The 17,917-nt window shown below is 40.0% G+C and overlaps 1 protein-coding gene and 1 long non-coding RNA gene across 3 annotated transcripts in view; one reads left to right on the forward strand and one right to left on the reverse strand.

The window, feature by feature from the left end:
• The first annotated feature begins 3,126 nt into the window (after positions 1–3,126).
• LOC136291017 (uncharacterized) lies at positions 3,127–17,504 on the forward strand. Its single transcript, XR_010721420.1, has 3 exons — positions 3,127–3,249; positions 3,759–3,822; positions 17,398–17,504. It is a non-coding gene; the product is annotated as an uncharacterized lncRNA (long non-coding RNA).
• SEL1L3 (SEL1L family member 3) overlaps positions 11,610–17,917 on the reverse strand; it is a 34,105-nt gene continuing 27,797 nt past the window's right edge. For both annotated transcript variants that reach the window (XM_066185566.1, XM_066185567.1), the window contains 5 exons: positions 17,499–17,608; positions 16,121–16,248; positions 14,315–14,417; positions 14,148–14,220; positions 11,610–12,894 (listed from right to left, as the gene is read on the reverse strand). In XM_066185566.1, coding sequence (XP_066041663.1) covers positions 12,725–12,894; positions 14,148–14,220; positions 14,315–14,417; positions 16,121–16,248; positions 17,499–17,608 — 584 coding nt within the window. In that variant the 3' untranslated portion in view covers positions 11,610–12,724. The remainder of the gene's footprint in view (positions 12,895–14,147; positions 14,221–14,314; positions 14,418–16,120; positions 16,249–17,498; positions 17,609–17,917) is intronic.

Below are 17,917 nucleotides of genomic sequence, written 5' to 3' on the forward strand. Positions count from 1 at the left end.
GCAAATGGCCTCAGGCACTGGATCTCAAATGGTTGCCAGCTTGAAGGCTGGCTCTGGTATTGCTGTACAGTACAAACAAAAGGAATTGACTCTTGTTTCTTGCTTCCTGCTGTTATATCATCTGAAAAGATATTCTTAAAGATACTGATCAGTGCAATTTCCCTGTCTTCCTCAAAGGCTGTTCTAGAACAGCTTCAAACACACCCTAGCAGAGTGGGATGCATATGGCTGCTCCCACCCACAAGGTGCAGAGCATCCTTTGGCCTGTGCTTGAGAACAGGTGTGACACAAAGAACATTTCTAAAGAAAATGACAGCATGATGGCTCAAATCAGAGGCTTGTATGCTGGAAGTGGAAAGAAGTTGAGTCTGATGATCATGGGGAGATCTACTTAGCCAGGTTGCTGCCTTTGGCCAGGTTGGGCATGTCCTCACTGCCCTCAGAGCTGACATCCCTATCCATGGACAGGAGAACGAAGAAATCCCAGGCAGCTCATTGTGTCTCAGGTGGGACCCCATCTCTGCCTTCAGCCTTTTTTGTCTGTGACAGCTGTTCTTCCTTCCCCTCAAATATAACAATGCTGCTGAACCAGAGAATCCCCAAGCTGATGTTCACCCAGCTTGGGAAGAGGAGGGGCAGGAATGACACTTTGTTTTGTTCCCTCCCTCCATTACATTGCAAGCTTGGGTTGCTAGGGATTGAGGAATCACAGACAGAGCAGGAGGTGGGGCTGGAGGAACAGAGCTCCAAAACAGTCCAGGACTTCTGGGGGTGGGATGAGGTGGAATTGATACTGGGGCTGGGTGGCTGGCTGGACCTGATGGTTAAACAACCGCATGGACATGGCAACAGGCAGGGAGCACTTTGCATTCACCAACAGCAATTTCAACACTAGCTTGAAACACAGGGAAAAGAATAAGATTTACTTCCTCTGGAGTAAAACAAAATGTCTGGTGAGCCAAGCAAGGCATCTTAAACCCAGGTGCATGGAGCTGGCAGTCCTTCTTTAAGAACCTCATGGTTATGGATGTGATGAAGCAGCTCCAGTCCATCCCTCCGAGTCAGGTGATCACCAGCCATGCATCACAATCTCAACAAAGCCCTAAATAAGATGGGATCAAAGCATTCGCTAAGGTGCTGTGAGAAAGCAGCTCAGTGTTCAGGGGCACCCTAACCCAGGGCTTCACCTTGGACACTGCCAGGAGAGGGGTGGAGGAGACCTCCCTCTGCAGGACAGCAGCCAGGCCCCTTCACCTCGGGTATTCACACACATTGTGTGCAAACACTTCAGGGGGCACACTTAGGACAGATGTCTGCAGCTGGAAGAATGACCCATGGGGGAAAGTAACCAGACACCAGTGGCAATAAAGCTGAGATATTACAGCTAGGAAAACTACACTGTTGAAACCAGTAACTGAAAGAGTCCGAGAGATTAATTTGTGGATCATTCAAGGTCATCGTTTAGTCCCTTCAGAGAACGAGAGGTCTGGTTCTTGGTGAATTTGGAGATTCTGATTAAGTGGTCTTCTACTGTTGCAATGAGCTGTCCTGTGATGGATACAAATATTGACTGAGAGCATCACAAAGAATCTTCATCTATTAGTATAACTTCTTACCAAGTCATATTCAGCTGCCCCTCTTGGATGTGAGTCAGAAGTACAATACCTGAGAGGCAACTTTTAAAGCTGTTAAGACATCTTGACCATGTGTAACAGGTGATTTGAATAAATTACATTGAGCCACAGCTTAGTGTAAAACTTTTGGGCTTTCTTACACCATGTGCAACAGTACCTTGCCAGGGAAGGCTTGTCACACCTTACTGGCAGGAATGTTTGAAGCTACCTTTACTCAGCCTTTGTCACTTTTAATTGATCCTGAGTTTCAGGACACCCCATTGGGTAATTTTTGAGCAAGAGTAATTGTTTGGTCAATGAAATTATTTCCACAGAGACACTATAGATGTTGTCATGGAAGGTGTTTTGAGGGTCAAAATCTCAAGCTGGTAAGAGCTGGAAGGACCACCCAGGTAGAGCATCCATAAAGGCAAAACATAACCTCTGGGTGCATTAGGGCGTTTGTAGAACAGTGAAGACTTGAGAGACATGGCAGGATATAGTAGCCTGGTCTGCCTTTTGGGGGTTGTCCCCATACTCACCCCATCAATGTGGTGGAGCTGTAGGGTCTTGAGGACACCCTGGTTCTTGGGGTTTGGACACCAGGGCTTGGGGCTGGCTCAGTCACAGGGCAGAATACAGACAGAGATCAGTGGGGCTCCTCCCTCTTTTGTTCAGTCATAAATCTAAGCCAAAATGTCAAATACAGGGGTTTTACAAAATGCTCTGTTCCTCACTAGATGGTGAACACTTATTGCTTTCACATCAAATTTAGCTTTAAACGGCTTAGCAGCATTTTAAAATTGACTAGGGAGACTGGATGGCAGAATTCCTGTAGCACACACAGAGCATCTTCAAAGAAGCAAACTCTGGTTAATGGAGAACATCACAGAGCTGAGAATGGATTTCACGTCTGACCAGAAGAAAAGTCCATTTCAGGATGATCTGTTGACACATCCTGGCAATTCTCCTAGCTGCAAATCCCAGAGGAATTTAAAATTTCCTCACCTGGGCCAGGTGCCTTGCTCACCTCAGGAGTAGGCATTGACCTCAGCCTCTGCAGGGCACGATTTTCAAAGCCTGCCTGTGCCTGAATGTGCATGCCATATGATGGGCAGCTCTTAGTCTTAGGTCTGCAAATGACTAGTAGGATAACTGGTGCTGAGTAAGATACAACAAACAGTCAAAACTGTTGTTTATTTTTAAACAATCACATGTATTTCCATACCTGGAAATAAGAAAATGAAGTAGAGATGAAAAACAATGAAGTAGCCCCCAAAATGTTACTTTATATCTATTGGGTTACAATAAAATGCCATTCAAGATGGCCTGAGAAACTTTTTTCCTTCTAAAAGTTTCAAGTAGCTTTTCAGCTCAAAAAGGATGAGAAAAATAAAGTATCTGAAATAGCTAAATCAAGATTCCTGGGGCACAGCTGAGGAGGCTTAAAAGCAAAATAAAGGGATTGAAAACATCTGAAAAGTGGAGAAAAGCAACTCTTGTTAGTGGGTCAGCTTCAGGCTTGCTGGTATGAGTTGGAAACAGTTCTGTGTTTGTGTGTCTGAAGTTTTGCTCATGGTGGGCAGGGCTGCTCCTGAAGACACATAGTCTAAAACTGAGGCTATTTAATGAAGAGGTAAGTGTACAATTTTGTTATAATTTGGCAGCTGTTACTTGGTCTGAATCCACAGTATTATAACAGGATGAAAAATGGTTTATGTTCAGAGTATTTTCTTGAACCAGAGGAGGTGTGGGGGAAGGACTCTTTTTCTTGAATGTGTCAGCAATGTTCTGAAGGATGTTCTCACTGAGAATCTTTTTTGCTGATTTTTATTGCAGTAGTGTTATTCTTCTCTTTTTCTTCCCCAGTCATGGGTTAACTTGTGCAGAGGTTTCAAATGCAGTCAAAACTTGCTCTATTTTCTGGTGGGTGTGATAGGAAAACACCAGTTGATTATTTATTATATCTGTAGGAGAGAAAAAAGTCTAGTCTTTCTGGCAAAAATACCCCATTTCTATCAGAAACTGTGCTGTTGGTTTTGTATGATATTTCATCTGAACTCAACTGTTCAAAGGAACACTCTAATTTTTCACTTTTTATTGGTGGCACACAAATCCTGAGGATACTGTTATGTGTGTTTCTAGCAAACACAAGAGGTCTTGAAGGCGAATCCTGAGAGAATGATTCTCCGTTTTGAATCTAATGGAGGTAAGATAAATTTGTCTTGTGATGTAGATTATGCACCTCATGAATGTATGCCAGCTGTGCCAATAAATGTATATTGGGGCGGACAACTGTTCAGTGGTTGAGATATATGCTGGGTTTGCTGGCACAAAACTGTGGCAAAAATTTGGAAAATTTACAGCAGCAGACCCCAGTCCAGCCATGTTCTGTACCAGTTATGGATGTTCAGAGTCTGAGATGCTTCCTGTGGGGTTGCCGCTCAACATCAGCAATCTAACATGGCTTATGAACTCAAGCTGGGTTCAAGAACTGTTCCAGTCTGGACTTCACCCATTATTGTTGGCTGAAAGGGGACCATTGTCTCCTTTCTAAAGAGTGGATGTCAGTATGAAAACGTTTGCATTATTGCCAAACAGCACCTACACGGTGTAAAAGCCTTTTCTGCCCCGCACCCCATCCCACCAGTGAGGAAGCTGGGGCTGCACAATGAGTTGAGAGGTGACACACCTGGGGCAGCTGACCCCAACTGACGGAATATTCCATCATACTAAGCACATCCGGCTGGGAGAAGAAGGAAAGGGAGACATTTGGAGTGATGATGTTTGTCTTTCTGAGTACTCTTACATGTGATGGAACTCTGTTGTCCTGGGGATGTCTGAACACCTCCTTGCCCATCAGACACATGAAAAAATTCCTTGTTTTGCTTTGCCTGTATGTATGGCTTTTGCTTTACCTGTCAACTCTCTTCATCTCAATACACAAATATTCTCACTTTTATTCTTCCAATTTTCTCCTCCCATCCTGGAGGAGTGAATGAGTGGCTGTGTGGGGCTTACTTACCTGCTGGGGTTAAGCCGTGTCATGTATCAAGGAGACCAAAGGTGAGATAAATAGCTAAGATATTTTAGATCAATTATTCTTGAGTGAAGTAGCATTAATATCTTCAAAAACTGCATTTTGAACTTCTTTGTCCTAGGCATGTATTTGTTAACACTAGTGTAACCATTTAAATGTTTCAAAGAAAACACTTGAATTGGATTAAATGAAAGAATCAATTGCAGGTATCTTGTATATTTGCAGAAGGGGTCTTTATTAAACCCAGGCTCCCATCATCACCTCTTCAAGTAGTTCTGGAATTATATGAGGCAGGTACACAAAGCACAGTGTAGATATCTAAATTTCTGCTTTCATCTGCAAGTGATGGTGGGGTATGAGGGTGCCTGGGGAATTCAAATGTTACGGATTTTATAGGCAGACTTATGGCCATAAAATTACTTCATCCGAAGGAGGGATTTTTTTTAATTTATTTTATTTTTTTTTTATTTTTTTTAATGCATGTACCCCTAACATTTTGCAAAGCATTTACTGCATCACAAAAGAACCCAAATATTCCTGGCATAATGGCATTGGGGCACAAGGTAAATAGGCAGGGATTTGCAAGTTAGTCTGGTCCCTTCTCTTGTTTTCTTTCTTTCTGACTAAATTGTCACATGGGGTAACATAAGCTTTCTTGCATATGTATTTTATTGTTTGACATGCTGAATAAGGTGGTTTCTATCTGTCATGTCAGCAACAGTGTAACCAACTCTGTCATGCACTATCCCTCTGCGGGGCTGATAGTATCCAAGTGCCAAGGGTATCCTGTGCATTGGTACCAGAGATTTGAAAATGAAACTTTTTATCTCCTTTTAACCTTGTAAAGGCACAGAGGGTATGTTTGCAGAGCACGCTAATGCAGCGCTATGCAGGATAGAAGAATGTGCCCTTAGAGAGCCCAAGAAACAGGCTGGGCAGCAACAAAATTGCCTGACCCTGGAGCCTCTGGCCCCTGGCACCAAGGGCTCACACCTGCACTTGCCGTGGTTATCTCAGCATGGCTGTCACTCCTCTGGTGGGTTTTGGACTCTGCAAAGACATGCTTTTAACTAGTGTAGATAACCACTTTTAATCCTCTTAATTCAAATTGGTTATCTGAAGAATGTGGCAATTATTTTAGACGTTGGAATATTTCGATTAATGTCTCTAATCTATAGCAGCTTTTCAGGTCAGAAAATTAACTCTTAAATATTGGCCTATTAGTGCTTCTGAAGGCTGCTGGTGATAAAAAAAAAAAAAAAACAAAACCTTATTGATTTGGGTCAGACACAGCTGAGCAGTAAAGACTTAAAAAGGTCTTCTGCTTTCTTGCAGTCCTCAGGTACCTTTCCTGAACCCCATGACCTTTCAAACGATCATGAGAGGCCTTGCTGTGGTGTCTGCCAGCTCTCCCGGCACTCGTGGATGCACCCAGTCAGGGTCCATGGACTTGTGGATGTCAGGTTTACCTGGGTGATCTCTAACCTAATTCTTCTTGACCAAAGGAAAGTCTTCTTTCAATCATTCCCTTACCTTGGTGTGCTGGGTGAGAGATTCCTGAGGGCTTGTCATGTCAGTGAAGGCCGATGCAAAGAAGGTGTTTGGTAACTCCGTCTTCTCTGCATCCTCTGTTACCAGAGTCCCCCTCCATTTGCTGGTAGGCCCACATTATCCTTTGTTTTTCTTTCATTATTGATGTATTTGAAGAAGCCTTTCTTGTCCTTGACATCCTAGGCCAGACTTGATATCAAATGGGCCTTGACCTTCCTAGTCTCAGTCCTATGTACTCTGAAAATATCCCTATATTCATTCAGAGTGACTCAACTATGCCTCCATTTCAAGTGTGTTTTCTTCTTACACCTGAGTAAGGACAGGAGTCCTTTAAACATCCACAGGTCTTTTCACACTTTTGCCTGACTTCTTGCACATTGGGAGGCACAGTTCTTGAGTCTGGAGGAAGTGATCCTTGGCTGTCAACCAGCTCTCTTGAAACCCTTTTCCCTACAGTGCCTGTTTCCATGGGATTCTTCCAAGAACATCCCTGGAGAGGCTAAAGTTACCTCTCCTGAAGTCCATAGTTGCAATCTTGCTTCCTGCCCTGTTTCCTCCTTGCCTGATACTGATCTCCAAATCTCCTAGTCACTGCAGCCAAGGCTGCCCCCAGCCTTCACATCTCCAACCTTGAAGGCCTTCCCTGTTTGAGAAGGTTAGCATGAGGTTGAGAAGCACACTATTCCTCATGGGAACTCCACTACCTGTGTCAGGAAGTAGTCAACAATGCTTTCCAGGAACCTCCTGGATGGACTGTTTGTGCTACACTCTGTTGCTTCTCCTGCTGATGTCAGTGTAGTTAAACTCACAAGAACTAGTGCCTGTGATTTTGAGGGTACTTTCAGCTGCCAGTAAAAGGCCTCACCCACTTCTTTCTCCTGATCAGGCTCCCTGATCCTCTGCAACATCTTATATCTGTTTAATGAACTAGCCTAGTGTTTTCTGCATTAGAGTAGGTGTATCAGGGCTTCCCCTAGTGGTATTGTAACCAACTGAACTGCAAAGGTTAACTTGTTTTCTGGGACTAGTGTACTGTGTTTAACTCAAAAATTAAATTGGAAAGGCTGTCCATGTGCAACTGGAGCTGCCTTAGAAGAGCAATGCAGCACTGATGAGAGTAGGAGCCCTAAATCTAGTCACCTGGGTAGGACATAAGACAGAGCTGATATGGGCCAAGGGAGCAGGGACAGTGTTATTGCCACTACTAACTCTGCAGAGCAGAAGGGGAAAACTACAATTTGGTCTTCATGAAACAAGATGTAAAACATGAGTGGAGACTTTAATTTCTCATTCCAGTTAGTCAGTACCGGTGTTTTTTGGAAAGGCTGTCCTGTGTTCTACTAACACAGGCTGAGCACACTTCTCTCAAGAAAGCAAGCCTTCAAAACAGGTCTGAACACACTGGGACTGCTGGATGGCTCACACTGATAAACAGGCTGGTGAAATTGGAAGGACTAACCTCATTCATTGCTTGGGGGTGGAATGGAGACTCACGGCCTGTAAGAGAGGCAAACAGTGTTTGTTTGTCTGCACAACCAAACTGAACAAGGTCTGGAGGATAGGCTTGGGCACTGGGTTGTGATTATCTCAGCTTCTTGCTGCTTGACCTAGCTCAAGCCCATTTGAGAAGAATCCTCCTGGACAATAGCTGCACACCTTTTGAGGACTTTATGGACCAAGACTGGTCCCAAGAAGCAGCAGATGAGGTAAATGGGTTCACAGGAAAAGTTTATCTCGCCACAACCAGACAGCAGAGCCTGGCCTTGGTTAGTTCATTAATACAAATCTCTCCAGGGAGATTTGCTGCTACCTCGCACAATTACTTGCTGTGTAAATCAATTTCTCAGGACACGCTGTAATGAACAGATAGATAATGCCAAGCAGGTATCTCAGTTCCTGCCTTGGCAGACTATCAAAAAAGGGTGCTAGGTTTGCTAATGGACTTGTGCTTTTTCCTGCTCACCTGGCATAACTGATAAGAGCAAATAGTAACGCTGAGCTTTAGGAGCTATCTAGACAGTTTCTGAGTGATTAAAGGGAGGTCAGTGTGGACAAACGAAAGAAACAACAGAAATCAGAAAATGCAAACTGGGGAGGGAAGCAAGGTCAAGGAATATGCTAGCAAAAAGATCACTGAACACAGTTATAAACAAAGCTGTTGCAGCCAGTTTTCTTCTAAGAGGTTATTAAGATGCCCAAAGGTGGATGGGTATCTGATAGCACTTGTTAAATAACTCCAGTCCCTTAAGTCAACAGGCATTCAGCACTATTGGCGCAATTTCAGTTTGGAACATCAGTGCCTCAGAATATCTGACCTGCTGCAGTTGATGTGGCTTCTGCTTGGTTGTGTTTTTTTTGTGTTGTTTTTTTTTTTTTTCCTTGCTTACTGTAACTATTACATTAGTATATTCTGCAATAGTGCAGGTATCTTTTCCTTTCCATTTTGGTTACTCATTTCTCCTGCTCTGGTATGATTTTGATGCTCACCGATCTGTATGTGGCTGCTTTTACACAGACACCTTCTACTTAGGCATAGATTCACTGTTACTTTCCTTATTGCAAATATAATGAAGTCTCCTGGCATAGGAATTAGGTAGATAAATAATGAGGCTATGATGCATTTCCAGATGCTGTGTTTTTTTAATTTACAATTTTCTGTTGATTATTCAGTAATTTTTCCTGTCACCTTCGTCTTAGACGACAGCTCCATGCTCAGATTCCCATTGACATTCTTTAGTTTTCTTACCCTTGGGCTTTTTCTTAATAAAATCCAGCCTTTTATTTTTGTTCTCTTCCTAGATCCCAGTCTTTTAATAGAGTTCACACATTCATGGGAGGAAGGAGAGAGTGTATGGATGGAGTTCCTTTGCTAAAGCTTATTCAACTTGTTTCATACCTTTGTGCTATCTTTAATCCAGGATAAAGGATGAAAGGATAAGGGTCAACATCCAGCATTAAATGTCATAGTCCATTAGTCAGTGGGGGCAGCTTACACAGACAAGAAGCTGTTGTAAATTAATTCTCTTCACAGATAATCCATGTTTCACGTGTGGTTTTTAAAGACCATCTATGCTTTTCCAGTAGCTCAAATGGGAATACAAAAATACTAGCAAGGGTATTAATATAGAATTTTAAGGTCTGTCCTCATGCCTATTTATTGGGATGCAAAGCTCTTCATGGTGCTGCCTCCCAGACCGTACAGTGGAGTCAGTGGTCAGTCACCCCCATATGGATGCCCCCCCCCATTTGGCCCTGTCCTGCTACTACCCTACTGTGCAGTTCAGAGCTGAACAAATTTTTCAGCACAGTTGCAAATCTTTCGTAACTGGTTTGAATTGTTTCCTTCATAAAGCTGTACTTGGTAACTACTCAGGAGTGCTCAACACTGACTTTTCTTTTTTAGCTTATCTTCACCCCACTCTCCCTTCTTCCCATAGCACTTTGATACATTGTATATAGCAATCTCTCTTCCCTGTCACTTTTTGTAACACAGAAATCCATTTACTTGGTGTAAACTGCATCCATTTTAGAGAATTTGGCACCTATTTTGTAAATAACCCTTCTGAAATTCCTTCTTGCGCATAATTTATTTGCTAGAGATGATTCTGAGCAGAACCAAGGGAGAAAGAAAAATGGCCCTCAGTTACACTGCCTTATGCATGACCTGTGCTGTTCAGATGGCTGAACTTCTATCAAATATATATAAACAAACTATATTGAGGAGTTCAGCTCTAGAACTGTGATTTATTCCCACCCTGAACACTCAACATGGGATGCAGAAACTATAAACTTCAGTAATCATGTTTCAATTTATGAAAAATAATTCTTGATGCAGCAACTCTTTTTCTCTTCTCTCCCTGCTTTCCTTGTGGATGTAAAGAACTATGTAGCTGCTCGTGTGAATAACCATTCTCTTTCTCACTGGGCATTGGTTGATTCTCTAGGTTGTCAATAGCCCCCTGGATCTTATAAGAAGTGAAGGATAATAATGTAACTAAAGTTATTTTAGCCTTCAGGATTGCCAGTTTATTGTGAAGCGCTGCTTATCTTAAAATACTTCGGTAGAACTTCTGATGTAATAGGTAAAGATAAACAAAGATGGCACTATTAACTGCTGGCGTCATGAAATATACTGCAGATTCAGCAATTGCCTTCTGAAATATAGATGTTGATTTGCGCTTCTGGCAAAATTCCTCAAATTAGTTAATTACTAGAGTTCAGAATGTGGGCTTTAGAGAGGAGAACATAGTGAGCTGGAGTGCTAACACTTAATTCTGACCTGCATGTACACAATCTAAACCACTGCTGCTCGGAGAACTCCCCGATTGCAACACATGGGCTGCAATCACACCACCGCTGCCAAACTCCCACGGGATTACCGTGGCAGCTTGTTTTGCTACATGTGATACTTGTAGCAAAACACACCTTTAACGTGTAGCTAACTATATGCAAGATTTGTCTTATGCATGCCCAAATAGTTTTTTGTGAACATCTAACTGTGAGTGCCATTTGGTCCCTCACCTAACACTGTGACTATGTTGGGACAATTGTCTGCTCACCTTCAAGGGCTACACTTGACTTTCTGCAATGCTTCTGGGTTTACCATCCAAACCTGCTCCAGTTTTAATACAGATGCTTCTTTCATTAGGTGACAAAAATACAGTTTACAAGGCTCTTGAAATAGCCATGTCTTTGTGTTGAGGAATGTGATATAAACAAATTTAGCTGCACAAGTTTTTGCAACTCAAAACAGACTCAGAAATAATGAGGACCATTTGCAATGGGTGTCAAATACACATAATCTAACCCCACTAAGTACAACAGTTTAGTACATAAACGTCAAGCTCCTAACACATTAAAATACCAACCTATGCATAGAACAAAATCTGTACCTACAACTGTACTAAGAACAAAAAGTATTCTTTGCACAGCTCTTGATCAAATCAATGAAAAACTCAGTAATGTGGCACACAATTTACTTTCTCAGTGGGAGGAACTTCAACATCTTCATTTTCACCCCACGACTTGTGAAGGGAATTGCTGCCTCAAAGCATCAACTCTTCTCTCAACACTTTTGAATTTTCAGTTTTCTGCAAGTAAAACATGCCTCGATGGTATGTGTGTATAGACATTTATATATAAATATAAAAATCTCCCTTTAAGGTCAGAGCTTTTTTTCCTTTTACATTTTCTTTTCTTACTGAAACCTTCTATGTCTTGCTTGAAAAACAAAACATTCCCAGTTTGCTCTGTGAGAAGACTGTATTCCTCAAAGAAAGTGAAAGCTGATTGTCTCATTTGAAGCTAAGAAAACAGACATGTAAATAGCGATCTTGAGATACTGCAACAGCAAGATAGTATTTCATCCAAGAGGTTCCTTGAAAGAAACTCCTCCACATACAGGCTGAATTAAAAAAATATTTTTATTTACAAGAGTAAATAATGTAGTGCAAGGCAAGTGGATTTAACCCTCAATAATGCATAGATTGATGCAATTTATAGTCTGTGATCTACATCATTTTGCAGAGGTGACTGCACACCTGCTGTAAAGGTTAGACCTTTCCTACAGCCACTTTACAGACAGCTTTAAATCAGATAAAAGGTATTTGCGCTCCATACATGTTATCCATATATCCCATCCAACATCTGTCAAATAAACCGTCACTTAAATAGGTGTCTTTTAGAGTCACTGTAGAACATAAAATAAATCCTTGCCAGTGTCATCTACAGAAGAATACAAAAATAATTTTTTGTTCACTTTGTGTCACCTGATCACACTTAAATATTTTTTTTATTAATTCATTGGAGAGCTCCTTTCTCTAATCAGTGGCTCTTGGCAGGAAGAGAAACATTTTGTTGTGTCCACCAGGGAATGTGGATCCTTGTAAAACTTTGACTAAAACTTAGCGATCATAACTAATATGTTACGACCATATTGCAAATATTCCTGGTGTGTTTTCTTTCAAAATAAAACACTTTCCACATTGAAAGATCAAAATGGAATATAAAAAACTCATTGTTACCATTGCATGTACTGAAGTCCTGACTATTTTCCATGGAACTTGGGAAGTATTGGTGACTGGGTTTTGCTTTTATGTAATTTCCATGATTCAAACTTGGAAAACTTTGCTAATTTCACCGATAAATGAGATCAAAAACAGTAAAAGCAATTTAGTAAGAGAGTAGATATGTAAGTAAAACTTAATTAAAACCTGTGGGATGTTTGCTTATTTTTCAATTAGGCAAAGACTTTGCAGCTTTCCTTCCAGGCCCTTCCATGACATACAGTATAATTGTGTATTGGGTATAGTGAGATAATCTGCATCATCTGTTTGGAGTTAAATAAATTATCAGGATGGTTTTCCTCTGTAGTGGAGAAGTCAGATCAGTGAACTTCCCTACAACTTCAGCTGTTGGACTGCATTATTAATGCCAGGTACAGGGCTGGTTTCCAGTTCTTAGATTCGTAGATGTTCATATCTTGTCTTCCCAATGGCCATCGCCTTAGGAAAACTACACTTCAGCTGGTAACAAGAGGATTCTGAGGGTTTGACTCCTGCTCTGGTAAATCGTTTGAAAGACTAGGTTCATCTTGCTGTACTGGTCTGGTAGCATCCTCTCTGTCATTCCCTAAGGAAGAAGGGATGTCGTGTGACAACGGTTCTGATCTTCTTCCAGGAGAATTATGAGCTTCAGAAGAACATCAAAAGAAATTAATTAAGAAAACTCCACTGGGTCTAGCAAGTCTATTAATCAATATTTAAATATTATGTGGATGTAAAATTACATATAAAGATAATATACAAATGTTTGGAAATACCGAAAGAATAATATCTATAACCATATACTTTATAAATTTGTTGCATGATTCCCAAGTTATATAAAGTAATAGCTAGTAAGAAAAGAAAGCAGGATTTCAGAATTATCTCCATATTCAGTATCTTATTCAGAGTTACATGTCTTAATTCAAGTAATCCTTTCAGATTTAATGGTATTTTTTATATACTATTTCCTATAGGTGTAGATTATCAATGTGAAATTATTTTTTTCAGTATTTTATTACAGAAATACATCAGAAAACATTATTTTCTGACATACACTTAAACTGCCTAGTGGGATTAAAACACAACATAATTATTTTCCACTACATGTATTTACTTATTTTTATAACTGGTAATATTCACAATTTCCTGATTAAGTCTTGTGATCTGAATTGAAATACTTGACTGAAGCCGAAAATGCTTTTTAAATGAGGGCTCATTATTTTTCATGTGATGGTAGGGGTTTTCTCCCCTTTACTCAACAACATGGTTTTGTCTCTGATATCTCTTTCGGTGTGGTATAAAACACGATGGCAGTTTTAATAGACTGAAGTCCAGCATTTCTGTTTGTTAATATTCTTTGTCCTATCAAAAAAGATGATATAGAGCAAAGTTTCTGTTTTAGGACAGGAGGAGTCTGCAGCTCCTGTCTGAATGCATTTGCTGATTCTGTTACTGGTGTTAAGAGTCTGAGCTGACTCTTACTAAGTTACTCCACTGTACCAGCTCTTGGAACCTCACTTTTTCTCCCACCTTGCATCTGAAGATAAATGAAACAGGAAACACACTTTGATTGAGTATTGCAGAGACTACATAGAGAATCAGTTATATAATTACTGTAACAATACTGCATGTCGAGAGATGGGGAATAATCACATGCAGTTAATGTTTTTATTAACAATCTCCTTTATCGAGAGAAGTTCTTCAGAAACCAACAGGTTTACAGTTACGCTTTGCTTCATCTACCCTTTTTTAATGATCAAAAAAAAAGGCATATGTGTTAAAGAAGCTACTGCTCAGAAGTACTTCTATCAAACCTAGAATCTGCTTTCATTTTTGAAGGTTTTACTGACATTAAAAGATCACTCCTCTTTCTTCAGTTTTGCTAAGACACACACTTACCAGACAAAGATTGAAAAGACTGCACTGCGAACGCAACAAGAATTGATAAAAGAAAGGTTCCCATGAAGTAGATCTGTGACAATAATTTAAAAAACATAGTTAGAGCAGTGCAAAGCCATGGCAGAGTTCCAAATGAACTGTGCATGCAATAAAGGAGCAATACGTACCAGAGTAGAGTGTAAAACATTGTTCCAGAGAACTCTCGCGTAAAAATAAAGCAATGCTAATGAACATGGATTAATTGATTCCTGGTTACTATTATTCCAGCACCTACAACAAGGAGATTAAAACAACTAATTAGTCCTCCTTCACAATTTTGTGGTATTGATCATCTGGGAATCTCAAATGGGTTTGCAGAACCAGTAATCCAGAAAAACAAACAAATATCATCATCACTATCTTAGAGATAGTGAAGTAAAAATTCAGAAAAATACCAGCTTAAACTTATAAAGCACAGAATACCTTAGCCTAGAAGTGTATTTTTTTTATTTTCTTACTGGTCAACAATGTGTCTAAGCATCCAGGCTACACTTCCAAAGCAGTCACAGTTCTCGTTCTAACTAATAAGGGCCAACGGCAGAAGGACTTGATTTAAAATTAGATGTACGAAATTTAGTTGCCTTCACAGAACACTGGTGCTAAAACTCCTTTAGAGGCAATGCCGTATAGCAGAATGAAGTCAGAGCTTGGAGAGTGTTTTAGCTGACTAGCACAAGATACCTACCTGCTGTGGGGTGAGCTGAGCAGCTTTCTCAGTTCCATTAAAAGAAACTTCACCTACTAGGGGCATTTAAACAGCTAAATCATAGGCATCTATTTTAACCTTCAATTGATTCTTTTCTACAAAGCTTAGGAAGGAGCAGTGACATATATATATATATAGATAAACACTATATAAATTTTGCTATAAATATACATATAATTCAGTTATAATGTCATAGACTCTGTGTATATATATACACACACACAAATATACAAAAGTATGTGCCCTTTTGTACAAAACTGTATGACGATGGGAAAACCCTTCAGCACTGTCAACTCTAGAATTACTCTCACAGCAAAGCAGGTGGATTCAGCCTAAGCGAAGGCAGAATTCAGACTCGTGCTTACAATCCCAGATGGTACAGAACCCCTACCAGACCAGTAGTTTCATGTGCAGTGGAAGTAATTTAGGGTACAAGTTCAGTCTAACCGCAGGGAAGAACAATTTCAGCAGATTGTTGATGAGGAGACAAATGAGGTTTTAACGTTAGTATCATCTCCACTTTTCTGGGTTCATTCAGTAGCAAAACAGATGATAAACCACTCACTCATCATTCACAGCCTCATGTATTAGCCATTAGCTCCTCCTTCTTCAAATATTTGAAAGGTACTTCCACAGATTCACCAAATATTGTGTAAGCTTTGCATTCCTACTGTGCCTTCTACCACCTGTTGCCTTATCTGGATAAAGGAAACTCAAGCTCTGTACTGGAAACAGAGCACATGAGGTGGTTTGTCCATGAATAGTGCTGGCACAGGACATTCAGGCAGCAGACCTGTAACATTCTCAGATATCTAATATTCTGTGCCAGCCTGGACATATTTGCAGAATCAATAGGAAGGATTGCTGTTATCCCAGGTACACATTTTTAAGTTTTGTATTAAATTATGCTACATTTATAATTGAAATATTGGTTTGGACTGCACACAAATCACCAGTGCCTAACTTAGGAACTTAAATATATTGAACTGGAAAAGACCTCCTGGATTATTGAACCCAGTCCCTGCTGTTTCAGGCAACCACATATAATCAGATCTCTTTAACAGGTATAAACTGAAATATATTTTGGGGAATTTAAGAATTTCAAGAATGTTGACCTTAACTTGCCTTAAATCATAAAAGTGAACAAAGTTAATAATTACAGGAGTTACAGAAAAAAATGTTATGTGGAAAACCAGAAGATCCTGATTAAGGGTAAAAAAAGACTCACCTGTAATACAGTTCCTGAAGAAGTGATGTATTACTAGAATGCAATGCTTGATCAATTTCCAAGTGATCCAGAATGTAGGAAGGTATGGAGTTACCCTCTTCTATGACAAGGGCCAAATTGAAGAAACCCTAAGAGTAAAAAAAATGCACATTTTTTAAAACCATTAAATTTTCATATCTGTATTTAAGCACCAACTATCTAAATAATTATAATTGTCTTCCCTAAATTTGTTCAGTATAATGTGATATTCACTGATAATTATGAGAGCCCTTTCTCCAAACCATATATTCAGGTAAATATTAAAAATGCAAAAGAAGCATAACTGTTTTTTTAGTTCAGCTCTTTTTCCAGATGGTTTCTTTCTTATTTTTAGTTGCTCTTTAAGTACAGTCACCATATCAAACTGTAGTATTTTATCTCCTAGGGAAATAGACTGAAAGCAGAAATGGATTTCTGTTCTGTTACTGTTCAATTCCCCTTCATATAGCTTTACAGATCAACAGAATCTGAATAGTGAAATTGAGAGCAGAAATTTCCTCCAGACAATTGAAGTCCTTAATCTTATGGTTTTGCTTATCGGGACAAGTCATAGGCAACCCTGTGTCGCTTCAGAGTCATGAAAATGAAGACACAAGACATTTTACAGGATTCCCCACTGCTTTGACTTTCATACTTTAAAGTAACTATTTATGCACCTCTTCTTTCCTTTTCTAGTTTAGCAGTAATGTTTTGTCCTAATAACCTCAAAAGAAAACCCACCCACACTACCTCTGATAAGTTCACATACGAGACACTGTCTGGGGGTGTTGCCAGAGGGACAGGGAGAACAGAATATTGCACCCAGGACACTTCAGGAGGGCCTGAGAACAGGAAACTAAATGGTGAAACACTGCATGTCTTTGGTACTGTGACATGGTGTGTTTTTTAATTATAAAGCATTTTAAGGTGAAACCTTTGTTAGTGAAGAAAAGTCACCCTGGGATTCACTTGGTATAATATACCAAGGGAAATGGGCCAGTCTTCTTTTATCATAAAATGGCAGAAGAGAGCACTGGAATACAATCCAGCTATTAATTCATCCTCTTGCAATAGCAAAAATACTGAGGTCACAACTAAGTCAAGTGCCAAGGTAATGCAGCACTAAATTAGACCATTTACCTTTAGCTTACAAAGAAGCCTAATTCTAGGACCATTAATCTATGCTAAGTTTATCTTCTGTTATGAAACAGCAACTACTGACTCACAAGGTATTTTGAAATAATTGTAACTTATTCCAGCAGGTTTCTTTGGTGCAGATGAGGCCAAGCAGAAGAACCAGTCACAGCCAAATTCTCAGATTGTTCTGCACTCTGATGTTATGCCATGACTGCAGACCCACCTGTGAATCACCCTCCAAGGCAGCCTGGGCGTACATCCGCATGGAGAGCTCAAGGTCTTTAGACTGGTTCTGGTAACCATAGTAGTAGAAATCGCCCATCTTCAAATAAGCTGTGGAAGAAACCAGCAGAATATCACTTAGACTATTTGTCTAACTATTTGTAGCAATAGAATTAACCAACTATTAATGTGATGGAGAAGTTAACAGTAATTCTATTTAAAGCACAATATTAAAAAACAAATGTATCTTTCTCTCTGGTTGTCTCTGTGGCTACTTTATATCAGCCTCCCACTGAAAGTAATTATCCTGGATGAAATCTCTCATTGTTTCTATTTAATGAATTTAGTGAATGACATTGCTTTTACAAAAACTGAGGCTTGAGGATCTTTATATTGCATTCCTTTTTCACTTGCTGAATC

Source organism: Chamaea fasciata, unplaced genomic scaffold (assembly GCF_029207755.1).
Source record: "Chamaea fasciata isolate MVZ Bird 193981 ecotype frontalis unplaced genomic scaffold, bChaFas1.0.hap1 SCAF_6, whole genome shotgun sequence".
Classification (NCBI taxonomy): domain Eukaryota; kingdom Metazoa; phylum Chordata; class Aves; order Passeriformes; family Sylviidae; genus Chamaea; species Chamaea fasciata.